Source organism: Lontra canadensis, unplaced genomic scaffold, assembly GCF_010015895.1.
Source record: "Lontra canadensis isolate GAN:19392208 unplaced genomic scaffold, GSC_riverotter_1.0 scaffold171, whole genome shotgun sequence".
Taxonomy (NCBI): domain Eukaryota; kingdom Metazoa; phylum Chordata; class Mammalia; order Carnivora; family Mustelidae; genus Lontra; species Lontra canadensis.
Genome location: NW_022631165.1, coordinates 99,014 through 123,582, shown reverse-complemented (window position 1 = coordinate 123,582; position 24,569 = coordinate 99,014). Strand labels below are relative to the sequence as shown.

Below are 24,569 nucleotides of genomic sequence, written 5' to 3'. Positions count from 1 at the left end.
TCATTTTAATATCAAATTCAATTATTTTAAATATTTATTTAAATAAATATAATATTTATAAAATTTTATTTAAATATTTATTTAAACAATTTAAAAATGTTGGGGCGCCTGGGTGGCTCAGTCGTTAAGTGTCTGCCTTCGGGTCAGGTCATGATCCCGGGGTCCTCGGATCGAGCCCCGCATCGGGCTCCCTGCTTGGTGGGGAGCCTGCTTCCTCCTCTCTCTGCCTGCCTCTCTGCCTACTTGTGATCTCTCTCTGTCAAATAAATAAATAAAATCTTTAAAAAAAAAATCTAAAAACAAACAAAAATTCAAAAACATTAAAAGTTTGCTCCTTCTGTTTACAAATGCGGAATGTCCGTCAGTGGATGAATGAATGAACAAATCATGGTGTTTCCATTCAGTGAGACAGTGTTCAGCTGCACGTGCCCTGGCGCCTGGCACGGCGCGCGTGAACCTCGAGAGCGTTACATGACGGGACGGCAGTCAGATGCCAAAGACCACAGGTCTGAGTCCGTTTGTGTGACGTGTGCAGAAGGAAAGCAGAGGAGTGGGTGCCGGGGGCTGGGGTGCGGGGTGCGGGGAGCGACTGTGTAGGGGGTCCCGAGTTTCCTTTGGGGACGATGGAAGTAACTCTGGAACTAGACAGTGAGGACTCTTGTACACTCCTGTGAATATACAAAATTATACAAAATGCCACTGAATTGTTCACTTTCGAATGATTAACTTTGCATTATGCGAATTATACCTCAATTTTCTTTCTTTTTTTTTTTTAAGATTTTATTTATTTATCTGATACAGAGAGACACAGTGAGTGAGGGAACACAAGCAGGGGGAGTGGGAGAGGGAGAAGCAAGCCTCCCGCGAGCAGGGAGCCGGATGTGGAGCTCGATCCCAGGACCCCGGGATCATGACCTGAGCTGAAGGCAGATGCTTAACGACTGAGCCCCCTGGGTGCCCCTTTGCCTTAATTTTCTGAAAAATAAAATAAGTATGGTGCTGAATCCCGAGGTGACGTGGAACCCTTCCATGTTAGCTCTCTAAGAACTTCAGTGTCTGGTCTTTCGAGTGGGACAACGGTTCACCCGGGGCTGGTGTTTTGTGTGAGGGGAGGCGAGCTGTGCGGCGTCTAGTGGACATCCGTCACGGGTACAGCGCCCGACACTCTCTGAGCTGCGTGTTTGGTCCTCACAGCTCTTCACGGGAGGGGTTTCTTCCATTGTCGTTACGTGCTTTAAGATGAGGAAATCGAGGGGCGCCTGGGTGGTTCAGTGGGTTAAGCCTCTGCCTTCGGCTCAGGTCATGATCTCAGGGTCCTGGGATCGAGCCCCGCATCGGGCTCTCTGCTCCGCGGGGAGCCTGCTTCCTCCTCTCTCTCTGCCTGCCTCTCTGCCTACTTGTGATCCCTGTCTGTCAAATAAATAAATAAATAAAATCTTTAAAAAAAAAAAAAAAAGATGAGGAAATCCAGGCTCCGGAGGGTTAGGAAGTGTTAACGGTTTCAGTGAAGGAAGGAAGCAGCCCCGTGGGTGAGGAGACCTCGGTTTGGTGTGGGGCAGATTGCTGGCTCTTCGGGGGCTCAGGCAAGTCTCTTCTGTCTCTGGGCTGGGGCTTCCCCCCGTGACACAAGGAGCCTGAGCCCGGGCCGTGCTTCGGGACCCTGACCTGCTGGACTCGGCTGAACTCCAAGCCCCGGGCTCATACAGAGCTTGTGTCATTGGGGCTGAGCTCAGAGGGACCCAGGAGACTCAGCAGAAGGCCGTGAGGGGACCACAGACCCTCCCCTGAGAGCAGCTCCTGGGTGGCCCTGGCCAGGCTAGTTAGCCTTGGAAAGCGCAGTTCCACATGTGCAACCTCTCTCTTCCAACAGCCCCCACCTCACTGCTAGGAGGGATAATCTAACACCGTAGGACCTCAGGACATCGCAGCGCGAATTCAAGACGACTGCAGTCCTGTGGTGGGTGGGCGACTCCTTCCGGGCAGCAACAGTGCAGCTGAGAAGGCGGAGAGGTCAAGGTGGGTCCGAGATAGGGAACGTGAGCCCCGCCTGGCCCTCTGACAGGCAATGGCCGCTCTCCTGGGCCTAGAACAAGTGGCAGGACTGATAAGGCCTGACTAAGTGGCTTCCTAGCCCTGTGCACGGGGACCCGGGTGGGGCGGAAGGGTGGGGAATTTTGGTTTCCAAGAATCCAGTTACCTTTAAAAAAGTAGGTTACTAAACAGAGTATTTTAAATTAAAAATGAGGATGTAGAGGTGTGGGGTGTTAGCAGGGAAACTGAAGAGCGTGAGCAAAGGCCGGCCCTGGGCACATTGCTGCCCAGGAACCTGGGAGGGCTTTGAGCTAGGACCGCAGCTAGAGGCCACCTGCTCCCAATCCTGGAATCCCAAAAGAGGGCCAGCCTACCCTCCGGTCCCTCCAGCTGCCGGCGCCAGACTGGACTGGCCAGGGAGTGACTATGAGCTCTGACTTCGGTAACAGCCCACTGATGCAGACCGATGGGGGCGGCGTGGGATTCAGACCACTGCTCTCTCCAGTCCAGCCCTGGAGAGCCCCGGCCCTAAGCCCCACTAAGGCAGCATGGGAAGGGACGCATCCGGGATCTCTGTGGCCTGAGTCCTGGTGGTTTACCGGTCACGGATTCCAATGTCGTTACGGTGATAAGATACTAACCATATAGCCAGAAAAATAAACAACAGATGCTCTTGTGAAGGTTGCTAGGAGGAAGCGGGCCCCGAGGGGGTGATTGGAGAACGGTGGGTGCGGCTTCCTGATGGCCCACGGGAGAAGAACGAGGCACAAAGAGGTCCGCTGCAAGAGAGAGGGAGCCGGGGATGACAGGAGAAAAGACTGTCGCCCCGAACTACCCCTCAGTCCCGTAGTTATTAGATACGGACAGTAATCAGCAAAGGAGCTGAAGAAGGCTGCACGTAATCATCCGCCTTGTAGATAAACAAGAAGGAATAGGAGTGATACACTGATTATAAGTCTTACAGATAAGCAAGAAGAAAAGCAGGACATGTCTGGTCAAGCAGAATAAAGTTCATCGTTGAGCAGCACATTCAAAGGGCTCATCTAATTAGCCACAGGTGCTCTCTGGGGAAGGCGAGATACCGGGAAAAGGAAGCAGGCGGAGTCCTGCCCTGAGCGGACCGGGCATCCCCAGCTGCTAGGCTCCAAGGACGCATATCGTCTTCTCCCCCGGAGGCCTGTTGCCAGTACGTGTCTTTCTTAACCCCATATAAACGTGCTTGAAGGCTAATACAATTCCTTGTAGGTTATATTTTAAGTAATACACTGTTCTGAGGGTCAGTTACAGGGGGTTCCTCCAAGTCTGGGCCCAGGGACAGCCCCTGGACATCAGACGTCCTCCCCAAGGTCTGGGGTCATGAGACTGCCCAGTGGGGTAGCAGCATGGTCGCGGAAGTTGGAGGAAGGAGACCTGTGCCAGGGTCCTGGGCTCACATGTGGGTACACGCAGATTCGCAGTGCCCCTTAGACAGACCCCCAGGACCACAGCTGGCTGTTCCCCCAGACAGGTTTCCCCTTCCCCATTGTCCCAGCTCCCTCCGGCTCACCTCCTGCTGCTGTGCCCTTCTTTCCTTCTAGGACACTCCTGGTAACTGTAGGAGAACTCAGAAACCTTTCGATTACACATAAAACCAAAACACAGGAGACCAGGAAAAAGGCTTGTGGCATCTGTAATGGAGGGTGAGTGTTCCTTCAAAAGAAGCATACACCCAGACTGCCAAAGAGGGACAAACAGCTCACAGGGAAAGCAAGAAGGCGCTTCTCAGACGCCGGGAAATAGTGGAGTGATGACGTTCTCTACCATGGTAATAATCAGAGATATGCAACATAAAATAAGACACGTTTTTCTTTTTGGAAATTTTGGAAAAAAAAAAATCCGTGCTATGCACCCCACACTGGGCTATTTGTTTGTTGGCGATGTCCGAGACATTCCCAGTGTGTGCCCACACACAGGCCTGCCAGGCATCAGGTTTGGTGCAACAGGTGAGCTCACCAGGAAGTCAAGGGGTGAGGAACTTGAGAAAGATTTCAGTACTGTCACTTCCTGGGGAAGCCTGGAACGGGGTATATGGGTGCTTTTATTGATTTCTTAGGGAGAGCTGTGATGAGGTATAATGCACATCTCGTGCACCTCACTCGTTTGAAGGGTGCAGTTCAGGGGGTTTTGGTCCTTTCAGAGCATTGTGCAACTATTACCACGATCAATTTTGGAACGTTCTCATCACCCCAAGGGAAGCTCCGTACCCTAACAGCCACATGCTGCAAACCCCAGGCTTGAACAGCCTCATCCCCTTCCTTCCTCTGTCGATCACCCTGCTCTGGACGTTTCAGAGGAATGGAACCGCACAGCATGTGTATCTCCAAGGTTCACTCAGGCATTGAGGCTTCCCTCCTTTTCATGACTGAGTACTATTCCCTTGTACAGATGAGACCGTATTTTATTCCCCTGTCCACCAGTGGGGGGGGGGCAGTGGGGTTGTTTGCACTGAGTGGCTACTCTGAACCATGTTGCTGTGAACAGACGAGTTCTTGCGCAACCTCAGGCTTTCCTTTCTCTTGGGTCGACACCTAGCAGTGGCATGGTTGTCATATGGGAACAGCCTGTCCGGCCTTTCTCAGCAACTGCCCGTTTCCCACAGGGGCTGCACCACGTCCTGTTCTCACCAACAGGGTGTCCAGATTCCAGTTCCACATGCTTGCCAGCACTGCTTGTCTTTCTGACTGTAGCCGTCCCAGTGGGTGTGCAGTGGGGGCTGTTTTTGGTTCTGATGTGCATTTCCCTAATGAGGAATGATGTGGGGCATCTTTCCATGAGTTCAGGGGCCATTTGGCTAGATTCTCTGGAGAAATGTCCTTTCACATCTTTTGCCCACTTTTCTCTCTATACATGCACCCGGGTGCCTTCCACTGAGGTCATGGTCTCGGGGTCCTGGGATCAAGCCCCACATCAGGCTCCCTGCTCCTGGGGCTCTCACTCCCCCTGCTTGTGCTCCCTCTCTTGCTGTGTCTCTGTCAAATAAATAAATAAAATATTGAAAAAGAAAAAGTAAAGTGTACACACACACACACACACGGGATCTCCATACTCGAGGTGCAGCTCAGACACGCACACGGGATTTCCACACTTGAGTGCGGCTCGGACACACACGGGATCTCCACACTCGGGAGGTGCGGCTCGCAATCATGACCCGACTGGGCGAGCCACGGCCCGTCACCCGTTGTCCTAGGGCTCGTGTCTGGGTTGAGCTCTAAGTTTGCTTGTTAGCACGTGCTGGATACGGTGCCCTACATGGTCCGTGGGCGCATGCGCTCTCCGCCTTCCTGGGTGGTGCCCTCCAGCCCCAGGCTCTGATCTGGGGGTTCCCCTGACTTCCTTCTGGTCTGAGAAACCCTCGCCTAGTCCAAGCACAGGAGGGTGTACACCCGTGTGTTCTCCTAGGAATTCTGTAGTGTTGGCCCTGACATTTAGGTCTATGCTCCACTTAGGAGTTTTTGTTTTACCTTTTTTTTAAAAGATTTTATTTATTTATTTGACAGAGATCACAAGCAGGCAGAGAGGCAGGCAGAGAGAGGGGAGGAAGCAGGCTCCCCGCTGAGCAGAGAGCCCGATGTGGGGTTCGATCCCAGGACCCTGAGATCATGACCTGAGCCGAAGGCAGAGGCTTCAACCCACGGAGTCACGCAGGCGCCCCGTCTTTTACTTTCTTACTACGCTGAAGTCTGTGCTTTCTGCACTACGCGAAGAGGACCCGCCCAACCCTGCAGGTGCGTGGGTCCCCCGCCCCCCTTGCAGCTCCGCGCATGCCCCCCCCCGCCCGACCCCGCCTGCAGCCCCGCGCATGCGCTCAGCTTTCCGGGAGCCCGCCCCGCTCCCGCGCGCGCACAGATCGCCTGCGCCTGCGCCTGCGCCCACGGCCCCTCCCGCGCGCAGGCGCGTTCTGCGCCAGTGCTTGGCCCTGCCGCCGACGTCCTGCGAAGTTGGCGGGACGTGGGTGGTGGTTCGTGGGTTTGCAAGTTCCGGGGGTCGCGTCAGCCCGGCTCCTGGTGCCGCAGGGTTCTACGGCCTCGGGCGCGTCCTCGTCAGGCCCGTTCAGCCCCGCCCTGGGCGCGTCGTCCCCCGAGCCTCCCGCCCTCCGGCCCATCCTCCTCAGGTTGTGCCCCTGACGCCCGGGCGCGTCCTCCTCCCCCAGTACCCCTCCCGGTCCCCAGCGTTCCCGCCTCCAGCGTCCGCCCCCCCCGTCTCCCTCCGTCCCCCATCGTCCCCGTACCCCCGCCCGGTCCCCCAGCGCCCCGGTTCCCCACCGTCCCGTTCTGTCCCCCCCCCCCGTCACCGTCCCCCCCCCCGTCCCCCACCGTCACTGACCCTCCCCCACCCCGGTTCCCCGCCGTCCCGTCCCTTCACCGTCCCCCACTGTCACTGTCCCGTCCTCCCCGTCCCCCGCCGCCGCCTCCCCCGCCCCGCCCCCAGCGCCCCCCGCCCCGGGTCCCCGGCACCATGGGCGACAACACCAGCCCCATCAGCGTGATTCTGGTGAGCTCGGGCAGCAGGGGCAATAAGCTGCTGTTCAGGTACCCCTTCCAGAAAAGCCAGGAGCACCCAGCGTCCCAGACAAGTAAGTGAGCGCCGGGGAGGCCTGCCCGTCCGCGCTCGGACGCACGTCCGTGACTTGGGTGTCCCCGAGGATGGAGGCGCCGCCTGCCGCGTCCCGAGCGGTCGGGGAGTACCCGGAGTCAGAGAAAATCCGCTCGGAATTCCGCGGCGCCCCTCCGTCGGCGCCCGCCCTGCCTCCAGCCTCGCAAGAACGCGCTCTGGCCCCGCGTGAACGTACTGGGCTTGAAAGACGGACCCAAGTGCAGGCTCAGGGCAGGTGCTCTTCGAGCTCCTCCCGCCAGGTCTCCTTCACCCCGCGGGGGTGACCGCATGCCCCTCTGGGCCGCGCCGCTCCCGCACAGCCGTGTGTCCCGGCGGTTCCCCCACATCGCGCATCGCCCTGCAGGCGCCCCTTTCCGTGGAGCCCCCTTCCCTGGAGCACCCTCGCTCCCGGAGCGCCCCCAAGAACATACCCTTTACATGGGGATGGAAGCTTAGGGTACATACAGTGTTTCACTATCCCGAATGTACTCACGGATACTTTGTTTCAAAAACGCTTTTACATTGGTCAGCATGGTACACGGTCTTAAAGGTGCAAAGGGGTATAGATGACAGGAATGTCTTTGCCCGCCATGGAACCCCAGCCCCTGGGCTCCCCGTCTGTGGGCAGCTGCTGTTACCATGTCCCTGTGCCGCTTCCCAGAACCTTCCGTGTCAGTACGTCCATGTGCACACCTTTTCTTTCCTTCTTAAAATTACATGCTTTTTAAGATTTAAAAAAAAAAATTATTTGACAGACAGATCACAAGTAGTCAGAGAAGCAGGCAGAGAGAGAGGAGGAAGCAGGCTCCCTGCTGAGCAGAGATTCCCGATGTGGGACTCGATCCCAGGACCCTGGGACCATGACCTGAGCCGAAGGAGGAGGCTTTAACCCACTGAGGCACCCAGGTGCCCCTATGTGCTTTTTAAAAGGTTTTATTTTAGTAATTGCTACACCCCATGTGGGGCTTGAACTCAGGACCCTGAGGCCCAGAGTCCCATGCTCTTCTGACTGAGCCAGGCGCACCCAGGTGGTTTCTTTTCTAAGCAGAAGTGAGTGCACTACACACTCGGTTTTGCCCTGTTGTTTCCGTATTCACTTTACATCTTGAGCATAGATTTGGGATCATGATCAGAATCGTGGGATGAACGCGCTGTGATTGATTTGTTTAGTCCTCGGGCATTTCAGTTGCTTCCAAACTTCGGCAATACAGACAGTGTGAGCGTCTTTTCTGTATACAGGATCATTTCTCAGAATGTAGGATCAGCTCCCTGAAGTGGGGAGGTTGGATCTAGGAGATAATGAACATACTTATTTTTAGTAAGTCAGATTTCTCTATCTTTGTTAATGAGATGGGTGAAAAGTTGTATCTGAAAGTGGTTTTCTGGGTTTTGTGTTTTATTTTTAAATTTTTTTTGACGATTGTATTTTATTTTATTCATGTGAGACAGAGTAACAGGCAGAGGCAGAGGGAGAAACAGGCTCCCTGCTCAGGGAGTCTGATGTGAGACTTGATCCCAGGACGCTGGAATCATGACTGGAGCCAAAGGCAGACATTTGACGGACAGCCATGCAGCTCCCCAAGGGTTTTGTGTTTTAGAGAGCATGGGTGAGCAAGTGCGCGTGGAGTGGGGGTACGGGGAAGGGGGCAGAGAGAGATAATCCCAGGCAGGCTCCGTGCTCAGCGCAGAGCCCAACGTGGGGCTCGATCTCATGACCCTGAGAGCATGACCCCAGCTAAAATCAAGAGTTGGACGTTTAACGGATTGAGCCCCCCAGGTGTCCCGATAGTGGTTTTGAGGTGCGTTTGTCTTATGACTGAGAGTGCGCATGTTTTCCTCCTTTCAGAGCCATTTGGGTTTCCTTTTTAGCATACAGCTTACTCTTCACCTTTCCTTAATTTCATCTTGGGTTGCGTTTTCCCTATAGATCTGAAAGGGCTCTTCATATATTTAGGGTAAAAATGGGCCTTTGTTACAAAGCCGTATGTTCTTAGTTTGCCTCTGTGTAGTTCTAGCTGCATAGAGTTTTGATTTTATGGAGTCAAGTTTTCTTTTGTGGTTTCTGAGTTTTGTTCAACATAGAAAGGCCTTCTGCTCTCCAAGATTATTAACAAAAAGAAATGAGACTCCTGAGTTTTCCTTTCTCATATTTATTAACTTTTATTTTTTTATTTTTTATTTTATTTTTTTCAAATACTTTATTTATTTGACAGAGAGAGGGAGATCACAAGTAGGCAGAGAGAGAGGGGGAAGCAGCCTCCCCCCGATCAGAGAACCAGATGTGGGGCTCGATCCCAGGACCCTGAGATCATGACCTGAGCCGAAGGCAGAGGCTTTAACCCACTGAGCCACCCAGGCGCCACCAGCTTTTATTTTTTTTTTAAGTGTTTCTCTTGGTGTAAGTGGAGGCTCCTGGTAGGAGTGGGTGTCTTCTGCACACTTTGCCGAGAGTTTGCGCATGTCCGGGAGCCCAGTGGAGCAGGTGCAGCGATGGTGAGGGCGGACGTGGGACTCTGGGGCGCCACGGCTGCAGACCGGTTGCTTCAGGAGCCGCCATAATTTTCTCTTCCCTCCCTAGTTGGTTCCGCTGCCGTTATCACATAGTAAATTCCGTGTTTCTTTGACTTTATGTTTGACCTTTCTTATTTCTCCCAGTGAGGTGCGTTCCTAATGGACGAACTGTTGTGACTTTACGCTGTTACACTTTCAGATGGGACTAGTCACTTACCACGTCTCTTCTTCAGCGTTATCCAGGCTGTTCGTGCCTCCTGTTCCCTTGGAACGTCACTAGTACTGAATGTGTTGGGTCCTGCTCCCAAACTGTTGATGGCGTCATGGGGTCAGGTTAAATGGATGGGTTAGCGGGGAAGAAACGGCGTCTGCACTGCTACTCAGGCCATGGCACGTCTTCTTTTCGTTTGTATTTCCCTTGCTAGCATCGCTGGTTTCCTCACAGACCTCTTGCCTGGGATGAGCTTCTTACATGCATCCCAAGGTCTTTAAGCTCTGTTACTCTGGTAAGGTATGTGAAGGTTATTGGCACATGGACATTTAAAAATTCTTTCTTTTGCCCATGTGTTTTCCGACCCAGCTGTCGTCATACACTGAGAGGGTCCGTGTGTGTGCACACGTGTTATCCTTTTTTTTTTTTAAACTAAATATAGTAGCAAAAACATTTGCTATTATCGTAACTTTTTGGAAGTACAACTTTAAAAAAATATTTATTTATTTATTTGTTGGGGTGCCTGGGTGGCTCAGTTGGTTAAGCCTTTGCCTTTGGCTTTGGTCATGATCCTAGGGTCCCAGGATCGAGGCCCGTGGCTGTGGTGCTCCCTGCTCAGTGGAGATCCTGCTTCTCCCTCTCCCACTGCCCCTCCCCCTGCTTGTGTGCTTTTTCTCGCTCACTCTCTCTCTTTTTTTTAAAAGATTTTATTTATTTGACAGACAGAGATCACAACTAGGCAGAGAGGCAGGAGAGAGAGGAAGAGAGGCAGGTGGTGGGGGCAGGAAGCAGGCTCCCTGCTGAGCAGAGAGCCCGATGGAGTGCCCCTAACTCACTCTTTCTCTCAAATAAATAAATAAAGTCTTTAAAAAGATTATTTGGGGGCACCTGGGTGGCTCAGTGGGTTAAGCCTCTGCCTTCAACTCGGGCTCTCTGCTCGGTGGGAAGCCTGCTTCCCCATCTCTCTACCTACCTGTTACGTGTGACCTCTCTGTCAAATAAATAAATAAAATCTTAAAAAAAAAATAAAAAGATTATTTGAGGAGTCCTGGGTGGCTCAGTGGGTTAAGCCTCTGCCTTTGGCTCAGGTCGTGATTCCAGGATCCTGGGATCGAGCCCTGCATCAGGCTTTCTGCTCAGCGGGAAGCCTGCTTCCTTCTCCCCCTCTGCCTGCTTCTCTGCCTACTTGTGATCTCTGTCTGTCAAATAAATAAAAAAAAAATCTTGAAAAAAAAAAGATTATTTGACAGAGTATGCGTGAGAGAGAGAGAGAGAGAGAGAGAAGGGGGAGGGGAGGGGCACAGGGAGATACTCCAAGTGGACTCCCTGCTTGAGCACAGAGCAGTCTCAAGACGGCGAGATCATGACCTCACCTGGAACCGGGAGTTGGTTGCTTCATTGACTGAGCCACCCAGGCACCCTGGAAAAAGTATTTGTTATGGAGGGGTGACTGGGTGGCTCAGTGGGTCAAAGCCTCTGCCTTTGGCTCAGGTCGTGATCTCAGGGTCCTGGGATCGAGCCCTGTATTGGGCTCTCTGCTCAGCAGGGAGCCTGCGTCCCCCCCCACCCCGCCTGCCTCTCTGCTTACTTATGATCTCTGTGAAGTAAAAAAATAAAATCTTTAAAAAAAATTTGTTATGGAGAAAAATATATAACATAAAATTTGCCATTTTAACGTTTACATTTCAGTAACATGAGTTACATTCACCATAATCACTTCGTTGTGTTATGCAGCTGTGCCCCCTGTGTAGGTCCAGAATTTTCATCACCCCAAACTGAAATCTGTAACCATTCAGCAATAACCCTGTTTCCCCTGTTCTCAGCCTCTGGTAACCTCTAGTCTGCTTCGTGTGTCTGAGCTTGCCCACTGAGGTGTTTCCTGTAAGTGTCGTGTTTGTCCTTTTGTGTCTGGTTTCCTCCACCCAGCACAGTTGTCGCCTGTGTCAGACTCCATTCCTCCTCAGGGCCCCAGTGTGTGTCTGCCACGCTTTAGAAGCTGTCTTGTCTAACGCACCCCCCATCCTCGGGTCGGTGGTGGGGCCCGTGTGCTCAGCCCTCTCCCCTTTGTGCCCTCGCTCAGATAAGCCTCGCAGCAGATACGCCGTCACCAGCACTGGAGACCATGCGGACGACCAGGATGGGGATTCCAGGTGAGCGCCAGGCGGGCACTCGTGATGGGGCTACGCCTGCCCCAGGCCTGGGAGGGCCCCACCTCCCGCTGACCCAGTGGTTTTCTGCCTCCAGAAGCCTGGTGCCCTTTTTCCTGTTTGGTGGGTGTTTGAGGTTGTTCAGAGCTGGGGATGGTGTTGCCAGGGTCTGACCTGTGGCCCAGCGTGGCCCCATGTTCCAGCCTGGGACCCGGCTGGTTGGCGAGGCCGGAGAGCACATTGGTCTTCTGTGGGAGGAACAGGGAGAAAAGCACGCCCGACTCCTCAGGCGAGTGTCCAGAGGCCACAGGGAGGTGCCCGGGTGCCGCAAGCCTGTTCAGTGGGGATGGGGGCCGAGAGCTGGGCCTCATGTGACCCTTGCTCTCTTAGGGCACAGCCGAGAGGCAGGTCTGGTTCCTTCCTGTGTGTGCTCCCACTGCTTTTTCTGGGATGAGCTGTCAGGGGTGCGGACGTCAGACGTGACTACGTCTACCGTATGTTTGTTTTAAAGCCCCGGGAATGGTAACACAGGCCCAGCTGACGGAGGGAGGATGATAAACCGGCCGTCCTGGGCGCCTGTAAACGTAGCTGGGACCTGAGTGAGGTGAAGGACTCCGCCTGCATTGTCCTGTGGCAGGAGAGCTGCGGCCCCCGCCGGGCCTCTGCCATGGGGTGAGCCCGTGTGGTCTCCCTGAGTCCTCTCGAGCAGGCTCCGTACCTGCCGTGGTGTCATGCAGTTCCACTGTGTGCCTTTATCCTTTCTTGTGAGGGTCGTGGGGCCTCGGCTGCGACCAGTGACCGTCTCTGAGGGCAGCAAGCTTTGAAGGAGAGACCAGCGGGGTGGGGAGAGCATGTGGGGAGCTGTCGGACATGCGTGGCTGGTTCCGCTCGATGGAGAAGCTGTGGTCCCCTTGTCCCCTGAGGTCAGCCTCTTGGAACAGGCTCTTAGAAGAGTTTTGCCCCTGCCCACGGGGCGCCTGCACCTTGTCCTCCACCTGGGGCACAGATGGCTTTAGAGCAGGGCTGTCCGCCTGCCCGCGTGCTCTAGCTGCGCAGATGGGAGGCTCAGGCTGCGGAAGGTGCAGAAAGTGCTCTGGGTTTCCGAGGAGGCTGTCAGCACCTGACTCCTGCAGGTGACTCACAGGCTTATCGTGGCAGACTAAGAGGAGGTTTTTAGGGAATTATTTCAGTATTTAGCATAAAGAAGAGGAGGAACCTTGGGAAGGGAGCAAGGCATCCTGGGTCTCTCGGGGTATCACAGGGAATGCTGTTCCCTAAAAGAGCTGGTTCTCTGTACTGTCTCTTTCATTGAAGGGAAGAATTCCTTCCTTTGGGAATTGGAGCACAGTATGGCCTCTGCGTTTGCCACTCCCACCCACCCTGTTGTCCAAGATACAGGTTAATACCTTTGAGTGCCCAGCTTTATTTCGTCACGTCGGCCTGCCGCGCCTCTGGTGCGGGGGCAGCCGCGTGATGGCTCAGACACCTTCCTGGAGTATTCTGGGTTCTCCTCGATGGTCTTCTCCAAGGTGCTTTTCTTCTGTTCCCGCTTGTTTTACCAGGCTGAAGCCACGTTAACAGGCCACTCGTGCAGCTTCTGAGTGGTGACGGAGGTGCGCTGCCCGAGAGAAGTGAGGGCGCGGGGCTGTGCTGCCCACTGTTAAGTCACCATTGAAACAGAAATGAAACTGGTGAAATCCGTTCCTCCTTTGCACCAGCCGCATTTCAGGTGCTCGGGGTTGGGGCGCGGGTGACGACTGGCTGCTGTCCCAAGTGGCTCAGATCTGCAGTGTCTCCACCGCTGTGCAAGGTCCTGCGTTACAACACGGGCTTGAAATTCAGATGTAAAGTTGTAGCAGTCCTGTTGGATGAGTGCTGGGCACCAGGGGGCTCGTACTCCTTTTTTTATTTCTTTCTTTTTTAAAGATTTTATTTGTTTCAGAGAGAGTGAGCGGGACACAGAGCATGAGCAGGCGCTGAGGGAGAGGGAGAAGCAGGCTCCCTGCTGAGCCGGGAGCCCAACGTGGGGCTCAGTCCCAGGACCCTGGGATCATGACTTATCCCTGACTGAGCCCCCAGGTGCCCCTGGGAAGGTCATGCTCATGCATCTACCCACTGGCAGGGGCGCAGACCGTCAGGAGAGGTCCTAGAGAAGGCCTGACCTCAGTCACAAAGGCTGTCGTTGGCGCCATCCCGCCCAGCGTGGCGTGTTCTGGGCACTCTCCCAGAGAAGCCGGTAGCTTGAAGAAGAGTCGACTTCATTTCAAAACACTCAGAAATCGTTTTACTTTAGATAGAATCCAGACGACCTCAGAGGTTTTTGTCCACACCTTTAAGTTCTCTGTTAGCATTGTGGGGTGCTGGAATCAGGGGGCCCTCCTGCCCTCCTCAGGCCTGACCAACTTTCTGTAAGCTGTGGGTCCAGCTTTTGGGCACATTCACCCCCTCAGCTAGCCCAGAACCTTGGCCAAGTGCCAGAGTGCAAACAGGCACACAGCTAGTCCTCTCCACCAGGCACACGGGGCTCCACCAGGCCTCTCTTGACAGCTTGGCTTCTGCTAGTGTGCGTGTGCACGTGTGTTAGAAAGGTAGCCCTTCGGGTGCTTGGAGGTCCGTCGGTGAAGCCTCTGCCTTCAGCTTGGGCCGGGGTCCTGGGATCAAGCTCTACATTGAGCTCCCTGCTCAGTGGGGAGTCTGCTTCTCCCTCTCTCTCTGTTAAATACATAGTCTTGAAAGGAAGGAGGTTCCCCTGTGTCCTAGAGCTGAGGTTGATGCAGAGAATGTGGGTAAACAGTGTTGTCCCCGGGCTTGGGGATCGCCGCCCGTTTCCTGGCCCAGCCAGTAAGTCTGCACGGGGGCCTGCCTGCCCATGGCGTGCTGGGGCATGTATAGGCCCGGGTTCCGGCTGGGACTCTCATTTTGAACCTATAGTATATGGTCTTGCGCATGTTCCTCCTTCCATGAGCCTCTGTTTCGCTGTCTTAAGACACCTGAGGGTGGCAAGGCCCCTCTGCTTTCCCCTCCCAGGTCTGGGGATCATGGGAACACGTGTGTCTTCGTGAGAGTGCTTGCTGGCGGCCCTGGCTCCCTTAGAGGGCAGACGCAAGTTCATGAAACATGCCAGGGGCATTTGATGTGTCCCCATCACAGCCGGGCATGGGAAGGAGCACCGCTGGTTCTTGGAAGCCCCACACGCTCTTCCCTTTGGGAAGTGAGGGATTTCGCTGGGACCTGTTTGGTGGTAGAAGACAGAAGTTGTAGGAGCTGCACTGGTGCTCCTAGGTGCTTCTGGGTGATCTTGGGAAGGTCCACAAAACATCTTACCCCCTTCATACTGTGTGCACGGATGAGCTGATGTTTGGGAGCTGTTGAAGAAGGGGCTTTTGGCTGTGTGTGTCTCTCACATGGGTCTGTGGCTCATATTTCTTGGTGAGAGCTGTGCAGAGCCGCAGGCCCAGCGGGGCAGCCCGGTGGCCTGGTGTGGGGTCGTGGTAGGCTCTCATCCCTCCGGGGCTGTCTCCATGCAGGGGCCTGGCCTACTCTCTGTCCCGTGGACACTGGGAAAGCAGCATGTCCTAGAACACAGTCCTCTGCAGAGTGACGTACTCTCTAGAAGACCAAAGTCAGGTGGTGCACAGGTGTTACAGGCCACGTCCAGATCGGCCGCAGCCTCCTAGAGGCCGACGGTCCTGTGCTGAGCAGGGGCTCAGCGAGCATGGATGGGCAGGTAGCGCCGTGTCGCGGGTTGAGGCTGCCATAGTCAGCGGCATTCACCAGTTCTCACAGGCTTTTCCGTACGGGGATCTCAGGGGTCCGACTGAGACGGTTTTGTCAGAAAGATTAAAATGCTTGCGCCTGGGTGTGCCGCTGACACGATTGGCGCTGGGCTCTGACCCTGGGCTTCCGGCCTTGCTCTCGCTCCTGAGAACTGGCTCTCCATTGTGCCCAGCTCTGTTTCCGTGTGGGAATCGGAGCTCTTGTGAGACAACGGTGGTAAGTCTTCAACTGGGCGAGTGTCTGTCTTCTTTCTTGTCCGGTAAGTCGCTTAGCCTTGCCCTTGGCAGTTAATGCTGTGGTGGCCCTTCTACTAGACTTTTAACACTTTTTAATAAAACAGCCTTGTAACTATTCATGAATTTTAAAATCAGTGTTTGTTTGGTCTTGATGGTCCTGTTCCCATTCCAGCGAGCCATGTCCTCCAACCGATGAGCGATTGGTTGCAGGGTAAGACTGACGCTTCTCCACCACCTTTCTGTCTTGATTCCTGCTGCCTTCTCTTCTTGTAATTGTGCTTAAATCCTGATTGCCCTCAGTGTTGAAGAATGACTAACGAGGCACACAGGCTCTGGCTCGGACCTCACTGCCCGGTCCTCACGAGTGCCCAGGCTCCCCACGGCCCCTGCCCTTTCTCCACCTGGAGTTACTCAGCTATCCCCCCTCCCTGGGAGGCCAAGGCAAGGCTGGCTGCTGCCAGGGAGACTTCTGGGACCAGGCGTGCACGCAGACCTCCCCTCCTACAGGCAGGCACCAGTGGCCTCAGGAGGGTGGTAGGCAGGCAAGAACAGGGCTCCCTGTCTCCCGAGTCAGCATCCCCCTAGAGAGACCCTTGGTCATTGCCTCTGGCTTGCATTTCTTTTCTTTAAGATTTTATTTATTTATTTGACAGAGAGAGATCACAAGCAGGCAGAGAGGCAGGCAGAGAGAGAGAGGGGGGAAGCAGGCTCCCCGCTGAGCAGAGAGCCCGATGCGGGGCTCGATCTCAGGACCCTGAGATCACGACCCGAGCCAAAGGCAGAGGCTTTAACCCACCGAGTCACCCAGGCGCCCTCTGGCTTGCATTTCTCAGCTGAGTTCTAGAATGCCTCTCCCAAGAGCCAGGTATTAATGTGACGCCCGGACTTGGAGGCTGCTGTGTGGGGCATTTGCCTTTGGAGGCGGAATTGTTCCTGTGGAGCTCGCGTGCCACTTCTCCGGGAGGGCGCGGATTGTGCGGGACCCTCTGTGCCCCTGATGGCCCCCCCCCCCACCGCCCGGTGCTGGAGGTGCATGCAGCATCTGTGAGCCCCTCCCGGAGAAACATTGGGGGCAGAGTGGAGTTCTCTTCCATTGCTGCCTCTTCCTCCTTTGTTTTCTGGCCAAGCGGTAGGAAAAGCCCGTTCCTGAGTGTCCCAGCAGGAATGGGAGGGCTTGCCTGTTTCCGGCGTGGCTGGTTCGTCTCAAGTCCTTTTATTTCTGGTTTAGATCTTGAATTCTTCCAGGGATATTAGTTTTGTAACGGCTGTTTCATTGTGTTGCAACACACCAGGGCTTTCATCTTCACAACATGGGAAAAGGAATTTTTTTTTTAAAGATTTTATTTATTTATTTGACAGAGAGAGATCACAAGTAGGCAGAGAGGCAGGCAGAGAGAGAGAGGAGGAAGCAGGCTCCCTGCTGAGCAGAGATTCCGATGCGGGGCTCGATCCCAGAACCCTGGGATCATGACCTGAGCTGAAGGCAGAGGCTTTAACCCACTGAGCCACCCAGGCACCCCGGGAAAAGGATTTTTTTGGAAACAAATATTTTCAGTCGTTTTGTTTAACTTTGCTGTTCATATCAGTTACGTCCCCTTCCCCCAAGTCTCATGGTGGGACTCTGTGACGCTGTGCATTAGGTCAGCAGACACAGTATGTGAAGTGTAAGCCACTCTTTTTTTTTTTTTTTTTTAATCACAAGTGTGTAATATTAGGGACCGTGAGTGGATTTCTGTGTGGGTCAGACTGGCTTATACAGGCAGAGCAGCCACATGCCACCCAGGCCACCCCAGAGAACCACTTAGGGTCGTGCGGCTTTTAACTTCAGCAGCACACGGCTCTCAAGTTGGCCCCCTCTGTTGTGTCCTTTCTGGACCCAGAGTGGGGAGTGTTTTTTATTTGGGTCTTGGAAGGGTACCTCTTGGATCTAGATATTTATAAGCGTGAACTGGGCCACCTCTGTTTGCCTCTGAATCTCAGGGCACATTTCACAGCCGGACTCAGGTTCCGGGACCGGTGGCTAAAGGCCAGGGTTGGGGCCCCTCTGCGGCTCTCCATGACGGAGCAGAGGTTGTTAGTGGAGATTTTTGGATATCACAAGAAAATGTGAACCTCTGGGATGGTAGGAAGTTGTTTTTCTGTGCGTCATCTCTGTGTCCCTCGTATCGCTGGGTGGCAGAGTGCAGGGGCAGTGTTTGTTTAGATAGGGGTGGAATGTTGGCAGAAGTGCTTAGTAGGGCTTTATCAGCGGGAGCCCTCCCTCAGCGTCACCGTGTCCCTCCAGTGGGAAGTGCTGGGCAGGGTGAGCCATTCAGAGTTTTTGAAGAAAGCACATCACGACTCCTAAGACTCTGCAAGCTTCCATCTCTGGCTTATTCACTCCAGAGAATGGTGTTCCTGGGAAGGAGTGACCCACACTGTGCAGCCAAGGGCTGCAGCCGTGGGTCCCGAGTTCCCCAGAACGTCTCTGACAACACTGGTCTCGGAAGGTCCAACTGCATTCCTGACTGTGCAGGAGGCAGGGCAGCCCGTTTTGGCCAAAACCCTTGCATCTGGTTTGTTTTGGGGACCACAGAGTGATCAGGGGCTCCTAGAGGACCACGTTGGCCCTGGGGGAAGGCTGGAGGCCAGCATGACCAGCCCCCCTTGGCCATGCGGGGCTCGCCTGCTGTGTAGGGGAGAGGCTTGGAGAGAGCCCATCACTGCCTGTCTTGCCTTTGTCCGTGTGCTGGTTGACCTCAGCGAGGCTCTCGTTCCAGGCTGGTTCCAAGTTACGTCTCTAGCGTGAGACACTGAGCCCTGCTGAGGGCGAGGAACCCAGAGCCACGGCCCCTTCTAAACCACGTAACGTCAAGGTCATTTGCTGCCTCAGAGTTGGACGAGGCCGCAGTCTGTGGTAGACCTTCCCTTCAGAGTGGTGGGGGTCTGTTGCCGCCCTCCCTGCAGAGTGAGCTCCTTTAGAGGAGAAGCTCTGGAGGGGCCCCGATTCCATGTGGCTCCTCCGTGAAGGCCTGGGACGCACCCTGGCCGTCTGTCCCCATTGGCCTCCTCAGGACTATCGGGGCCTCCTTGCCCAGGGACAGAGCGTGGCTGTGGAGCCGCCCTTCCCCACGCAGTGGGCCCTTCCAGCCCGACGTTAGATGTGCTTTTCCCAGGTGGAGAAATGAGCACAGGACTCGTCTCCCTTCCGGCTCCTGACCAGACACGGGGCCTCGGAGTTTCTAGAGTGGAGGCCCCTGCAGCCTGGGCTCTGAGATGAGGGTCTGCGCTGCACCCCCAGCCTCTCCTCCCTGCAGTGACGCTCGCTCATCTGGGTCCCCTGGGCAGGAAGGAACAGGGTTGCCCGTGGGGAGACAGGTGTACAGTTGCTTCTCGACAGGGGTGAGCTCGACAGTGGTACCGAGGCGGTAGCCAGATGGACTGTCCCACCACAGCCTTCCTCCTTCCCACGGCGCACAGCCGGTGCGTCCCCACCTTCATTTCCTGTCACCGGCTCTGCATATCTTGCACTTCTTCAAGGTTTCTCCCCTAGTAAGAGCTGGAAGGTTGAGATGCTCAGTGTAGGGGGACGCCCGGGCAGCCTTGCCGTGAGGAAGGTCAGTGAGTGATGTCCTTTACACGCCTGGGGTGGAGGGTGCAGCCCGGCAAACCCGGGCCAGTCAGGCCAGCCGTCCCCACGCGCCTGTGCCCCTTGGCGAGCGGCTCCCTGGGGCAGCGCCAGCTGTAGCTGCTGTCCTCCCTTGAAAAGCAAACTGCAGTGCGTCCTCTCTCCTGAGTCCCGTAGAGCATGCCAAGAAATGACAGCATGTGCCTTCGTTCTATGCTTCTCATGCCTTTTACCTTGTAATCCTGGGATTTATGTCCCTGGTCATGGGGGCCGCTTCCGAAGGGCGACTGACGGCAGCTTCCAGGTCAGCAGTGGTGGTAGAGCACTGCACGCACGAAGCGGCCGTGTCCCGAGACCCTTCCCCTCGGAGGGCAGGGGGGGCCTGGTACCGTGGCACGTTGTGTCTTGATTTCCACTCTGCCCTTGTGTTATTTTAAGGTTTTCGGATGTCATTCTGGCAACAATTTTGGCAACCAAGTCTGAAATGTGTGGCCAGAAATTTGAACTGAAGATTGATAACGTGCGGTTTGTTGGGCACCCGACACTGCTGCAGCATGCTCTGGGGCAGGTACGGCCCCCCCGGGCAGGTGGGGCTCTCCCCGGGCAGGTGGGGCTCTCCCTGTGCAGGCATGGCCTGTCCTGGCTCCGGGGCCCTCAGGGAGCTGTGACTCACACTGGTGAAGGCAGCCATCGCATCATGCTGAGTCCCTGACCCAGTGCACGCGTGCGCGCGTGTGTGTGTGTGTGTGTGTGTGTGTGTTCAGTGAGCTGCATATCCCCATAGGCCTGCCATGGTTTTTGCTCTTTGCATCCTGGGTTCTCCTGACTGCCACCTTCCCCTTTATATCTAGGACGTCCATCTCTGAAGTGGTGCAAGTCTTTTTTCTTTTTTTTTTTCTTTTTTTTTTTTTTAAAGATTTTATTTATTTATTTGACAGAGAGAGATCACAAGTAGATGGAGAGGCAGGCAGAGAGAGAGAGAGAGGGAAGCAGGCTCCCTGCCGAGCAGAGAGCCCGATGCGGGACTCGATCCCAGGACCCCGAGATCATGACCTGAGCCGAAGGCAGCGGCTTAACCCACTGAGCCACCCAGGCGCCCCAGCAAGTCTTTTTTCTTATTAGTTAAATGACATCATAGCAAATAGGATGATTAATTCAGTTCTTAGTGTTGCGCTAGACTTCTGGGATGAATGAAATGTTACGGTACTGAGGGGTTTTAACAAGATTGAGGGCACTATTACCCAAGGGAATTTGACACCAGAACCTGCTAGTCAGTCCTTTGCACACAGAATCAGGGCTTTGATAAGATGGGGTAAGATTCAGCTCTATTTATAGGATCCAGAAGCTGCAGTCCTCAAGTCTTTTTCATGAGTTTGCCTGTGGAAGGAGCTTCTGAAGGGGTTGGATGTTCCAGGATGGCAGTCCATGGCTGGGTGCACCGGGTCCCACTGGTGACACCTTCCTCTTTATCAGGCCCCTGTAGACAGGCCTCAGTCCCCACTGCTGACCTGCGGGTGGCAGGGGGAGATGGGACATCCTCCCAGGAGTCACAGCCTACCAAACCAGGGATGGTGACGGTCCTGGTGGGTTGGCCCAGGGAGATGTGGCCACCACCCCCGACCCCCCACCCCTGGACACACTCCTGTGCCCTCTGCTGGCAGCGTGTGTGACCGACCGTGGCTGGATGCCAGGCAGCGTGGTCCCGGCTGGCTCTGAGCGTTACCCTGTCTCTCCATCATCCGGAGTGGTTGCCCAGCCTGGTGGAGACGGACAGTGGAGACAGCAGTGGGGGAGGGAGGGTCTGGGCAGAGAGTATCCCATGTGCTCAAGCCTCTCCCCATCAAGCTCCCTTCCGTTGCCTGCAGTCATCTTGTCCCTTGGGGCCGTGGCATCGACCCTCCTGCTGTTGTCTCAGCCGCGTTTCCATCGGTCTGTGCTGCCCGTGCTTGCCCATGCGGAGGCGGTGGCCCCGTCTCAGAGACCCTAGGGCTGTTTTTTTCTGGGTGGACTACCCTCTGGAGCCTTTTCCTGTGCCTACACAGGGTTTCTTGGGACGTGGTGGCCCTCACTCATTAGATTGTATTTCTTTTCCAGGTTTCAAAAACAGACCCATCTCCGAAGAGGGAAGCCCCCACGATGATTCTCTTTAATGTGGTGTTTGCGCTGAGGGTGAGTAGCGCACGGACGGCTGGAGAGCAGGGCCCCGGGGCGGGGGAGCAGGGCCCAGGGACAGGCGCAGCCGTTCATCTCCGGTGATGGCGTCATTGGCTCAGAGCTCAGGCTGCGGGGCCGGCCCAGCAGCTGCCAGGCCCCTCCTGGGGTCCTGCGGGAGTTTACCCTTCCTGTGTTTTCTCAGTAAAATGCACATAATGTTTACTATCTTAACCATTTTACAGTGTACGGTTTGGTGGTATCCAGGAACAACATTGTGTAACTGTCACCACTGTCAGTTCCAGGACAGTTTCATTACCCCAAAAGGAGACCATGTACTCCTTATTTTCCCTCCTCTCCCGGCCCCTGGAAACCACCGGTGTGCCTTCTGTCTGTGGGCTTACCCGTTCTGCATTTGCGTAGAGACTGGATCCTACACTGTGTGGCCTTTGGCGTCTGTCTGCCTCCACGTGGCTCACGCACGTGGTAACGTGCCTGCCCCTCTCGTGGCGGCAGCGTGTTCCGAGTGCGTGGAGCTCAGCGGGCGCGTCTGTCTGTAGATGTGGTCGCAGATGCGCTGTCTCTGCGCACCGGCTGTTGGGAACGACGTGTGTGTGTCACTGTACTAGGGCCCGTGCTGTGACGGACATTTCTGTCCAGGTGTTTGCGTGGACGCCCGGTTTTCTTTCCCTTGGGCACACACACCCCGGAGTGGCATTGCAGTGCCGTGTTGAGGACGGGCGGGATGGCTGCCCACGGTGGCCCACCGTCTGCCTCCTCCGCACGGGCACTTGTGGTTCTCCGTGTCGTGTTTAATCCGTAAGCCTCGGAGTTTCTCGGGGAAGTTCCCAGACTGCCTGAAGTCGGGTTAGAGGAAGTTTCTCTTCAGAGGAGCTGTCGGGATCTGAGGGACCCACAGGAACATGAAAAGCGTCCCCGGAAAGCCTCACTGTGTTCCGAAAGGCCTGGGAGTTGCCCGGGAAGTCTGTCTGGTGGCTGTCCTGTGACGGGACCCCTCTGAGCTGCCCCACTGCCGGTTCGTACGCAGCGGTCCGTGTTCTTTCTGGCGGGCACGTGTGGCCCGCACGCTGGCTTCACAGAAGCGTCCCAGACCAGGTGACTGGGTCTCGGTGACACGGAGCAGCGTGCGCTCTTCCGCCCCTCAGAGTGGCCGAAATGACACGCAGCGCAGGGGACACCTGTAAAATGGGGAATCGTTCCACGTCTCGAGGTGCTTTTCTCTGGAGAGAAAACCACATTCACTGTGAGTGGCTCGAAACCACAGTGACACCAGGGCAGAGCCCCTTGGAGTGGGGCTCAGTCTTTAAAACTGGCCCGCGCTGCTGCGTTGAGACAGTGGTGGGTTAGCAGGGGCTGTCCCGGGCCTGCCGTTCCACGTGGAGACCTTTACTTTGTCATTTTGGCCTTTGCACAGTGTAAATAATGTCAGGTATGACTGACAAAATTACGTGCTGCACACGTCCACCAAGAGAACTCCAGTAAGTAAGAAACAAAACCCCCAAATCACGATGGAATGCTGTCGGCCTGTGAGCCCCGACAGTCCCTGCAGGATGGGCAGTGAGAAGCAGCCATGGGTCCACCCTGCATGCAGGCCCTGGTCTCAGCGGGACAGTGTGGGGGAGCAGACTGGGTGCCACCCCTGGACACTGCAGTCCGGAAAACAAGCGGATTCTGGAGCTGAGAGCAGACTTACAATAACGGCGAGGCTGGAAGCCTCGGGCATCCAGTAGTCGGGGCTGATGAGACGAGGGGTAGTCATCACACTGGTGCAGCCTGTGGCTGGCAGGGGTGAGGCGTGGGGGCCCGGCCCGAGCCTGGAGGAGGACGGGTGGATCGCTGCGCCGGGAAGCAATGCAGTACAGGACCTCACACAGCAGAGGCCGTGATGTTGAAGAGCGGGAGGAATTTTAAATGGTGTAAAGCATTGGTATTTTTAAGGTAGAGAGTTATTTTCTCCTTTTTAATAGTCATGAAAACATATAAAACATATATATATATATACTTTTCTACTTTGAAGAGTTTGTGTGTTTTTTTTTAAGATTTTTATTTATTTATTTATTTGACAGTTCACAAGTAGGCAGAGAGGCAGGCAGAGAGAGAGGAGGAAGCAGGCTCCCCGCTGAGCAGAGAGCCCGACGCGGGGCTCGACCCCAGGACCCTGAGATCATGACCTGAGTCGAAGTCAGAGGCTTAACCCACTGAGCCACCCAGGTGCCCTATTTTGAAGAGTTTTAAACAAACCGCCCACTAGTGACAGTAATAGTCTGACAACCCTCGTACACCCGTCTCTGATGTCCCCTGGCCGTCACCGACCTGCCCTGGCTTCTCCCCTGCCCTGTTGCTCAGGTGTATTGGGCAAGCCCTGCAGCTCATGTCCGTTCAGTTCTCCATACTGTGGGTGGCGTCTCTATCAACTGTGAATGCTGGTGTTATACCGTGGTACCTTTTCACCCCTGATAAAGTTCGCCGTGATTTGGTGTCAGCTAGTGCCTGGTGGCCATAGTTTTGGCTGCTGGCGTGTCTGGGCCAGGATGAAAACCTCGCCCTCATGAGTGTGTGGGCTGTGTCTGTGGGTCTCTGCCGGTCTCGGACCCTCCTCCTCTGGCCTGGTGGTGGTCCATGTTGGGGTCCCTCTCATTGTGCTTGCTCTGTGTGTGTGTGTTGCCTGCAAATCTGAAGGCCTCATTCTGTTTTGGTGAACTTTTGGGGAGCGAGAAAGTCTCACAGGCGATACCCTAAATTTCCTGCTGTTTCACGTCACCTGCGGGGCAAATGCGGCGTTTCTGAGTTTCCCCTCAGGGCCGGCATGTCCTCGGTGGTCCCTCTGTCCCTGTGGCCAGAGCGAGCCTTGGGCTCTGCAGGCACCTGTGTCTGTGGTGTCTGGCCTGTGAAGCCAGGCAGGACACCCCAGGGCACCCCATGAGGGCGGGCCAGCGGGCCTCGCCTGGGTGCGCACCCTGCTGCATGCCTGGGAATCTGGCCATCGTGGGCTCAGGCGTCTGACTTAAAATGCCGTGATGGCCCGCTGGTGCCTGGAGCGTAGGGTCAGGCTCTCCCGTGTGACTTGGTGGCTCAGGAGGGGGATAGCCAGGTGCATGGGAGCGTTCCTCCCCTGTTTGCTGCCGGGCCGGGACCGTCTGTGCAGACTCCTCTGCAAGTGTTTTGTCGGAAAGCTGCGGCACGTGCTTTCTGACCGAGGCCCTGTAGTTTCAGCGTCTCGCGGGGGCATTGCTGGGGGCCATGCT

The 24,569-nt window shown here is 55.2% G+C and overlaps 1 protein-coding gene across 6 annotated transcripts in view; it reads left to right on the top strand.

Annotated features, from left to right (window-relative positions):
- Positions 1–6,497: 6,497 nt before the first annotated feature.
- The window catches only part of NPRL3 (NPR3 like, GATOR1 complex subunit), a 36,784-nt gene continuing 18,712 nt past the window's right edge, over positions 6,498–24,569 (top strand). For 2 of the 6 annotated variants that reach the window (XR_004381271.1, XM_032845917.1), the window contains exons 1-5: positions 6,498–6,643; positions 11,466–11,535; positions 15,718–15,756; positions 19,591–19,720; positions 21,247–21,321. Coding sequence is in view for 5 of the 6 variants with exons in the window: in XM_032845917.1 (XP_032701808.1) it covers positions 6,526–6,643; positions 11,466–11,535; positions 15,718–15,756; positions 19,591–19,720; positions 21,247–21,321 (432 nt within the window). In the remaining variant the exon portion in view is untranslated. Of the gene's footprint in view, positions 6,644–11,231; positions 11,536–15,717; positions 15,757–18,543; positions 19,142–19,590; positions 19,721–21,246; positions 21,322–24,569 lie in introns of those variants that run through there. The other 4 variants (XM_032845918.1, XM_032845919.1, XM_032845921.1 and 1 more) reach the window with 4 other exon arrangements.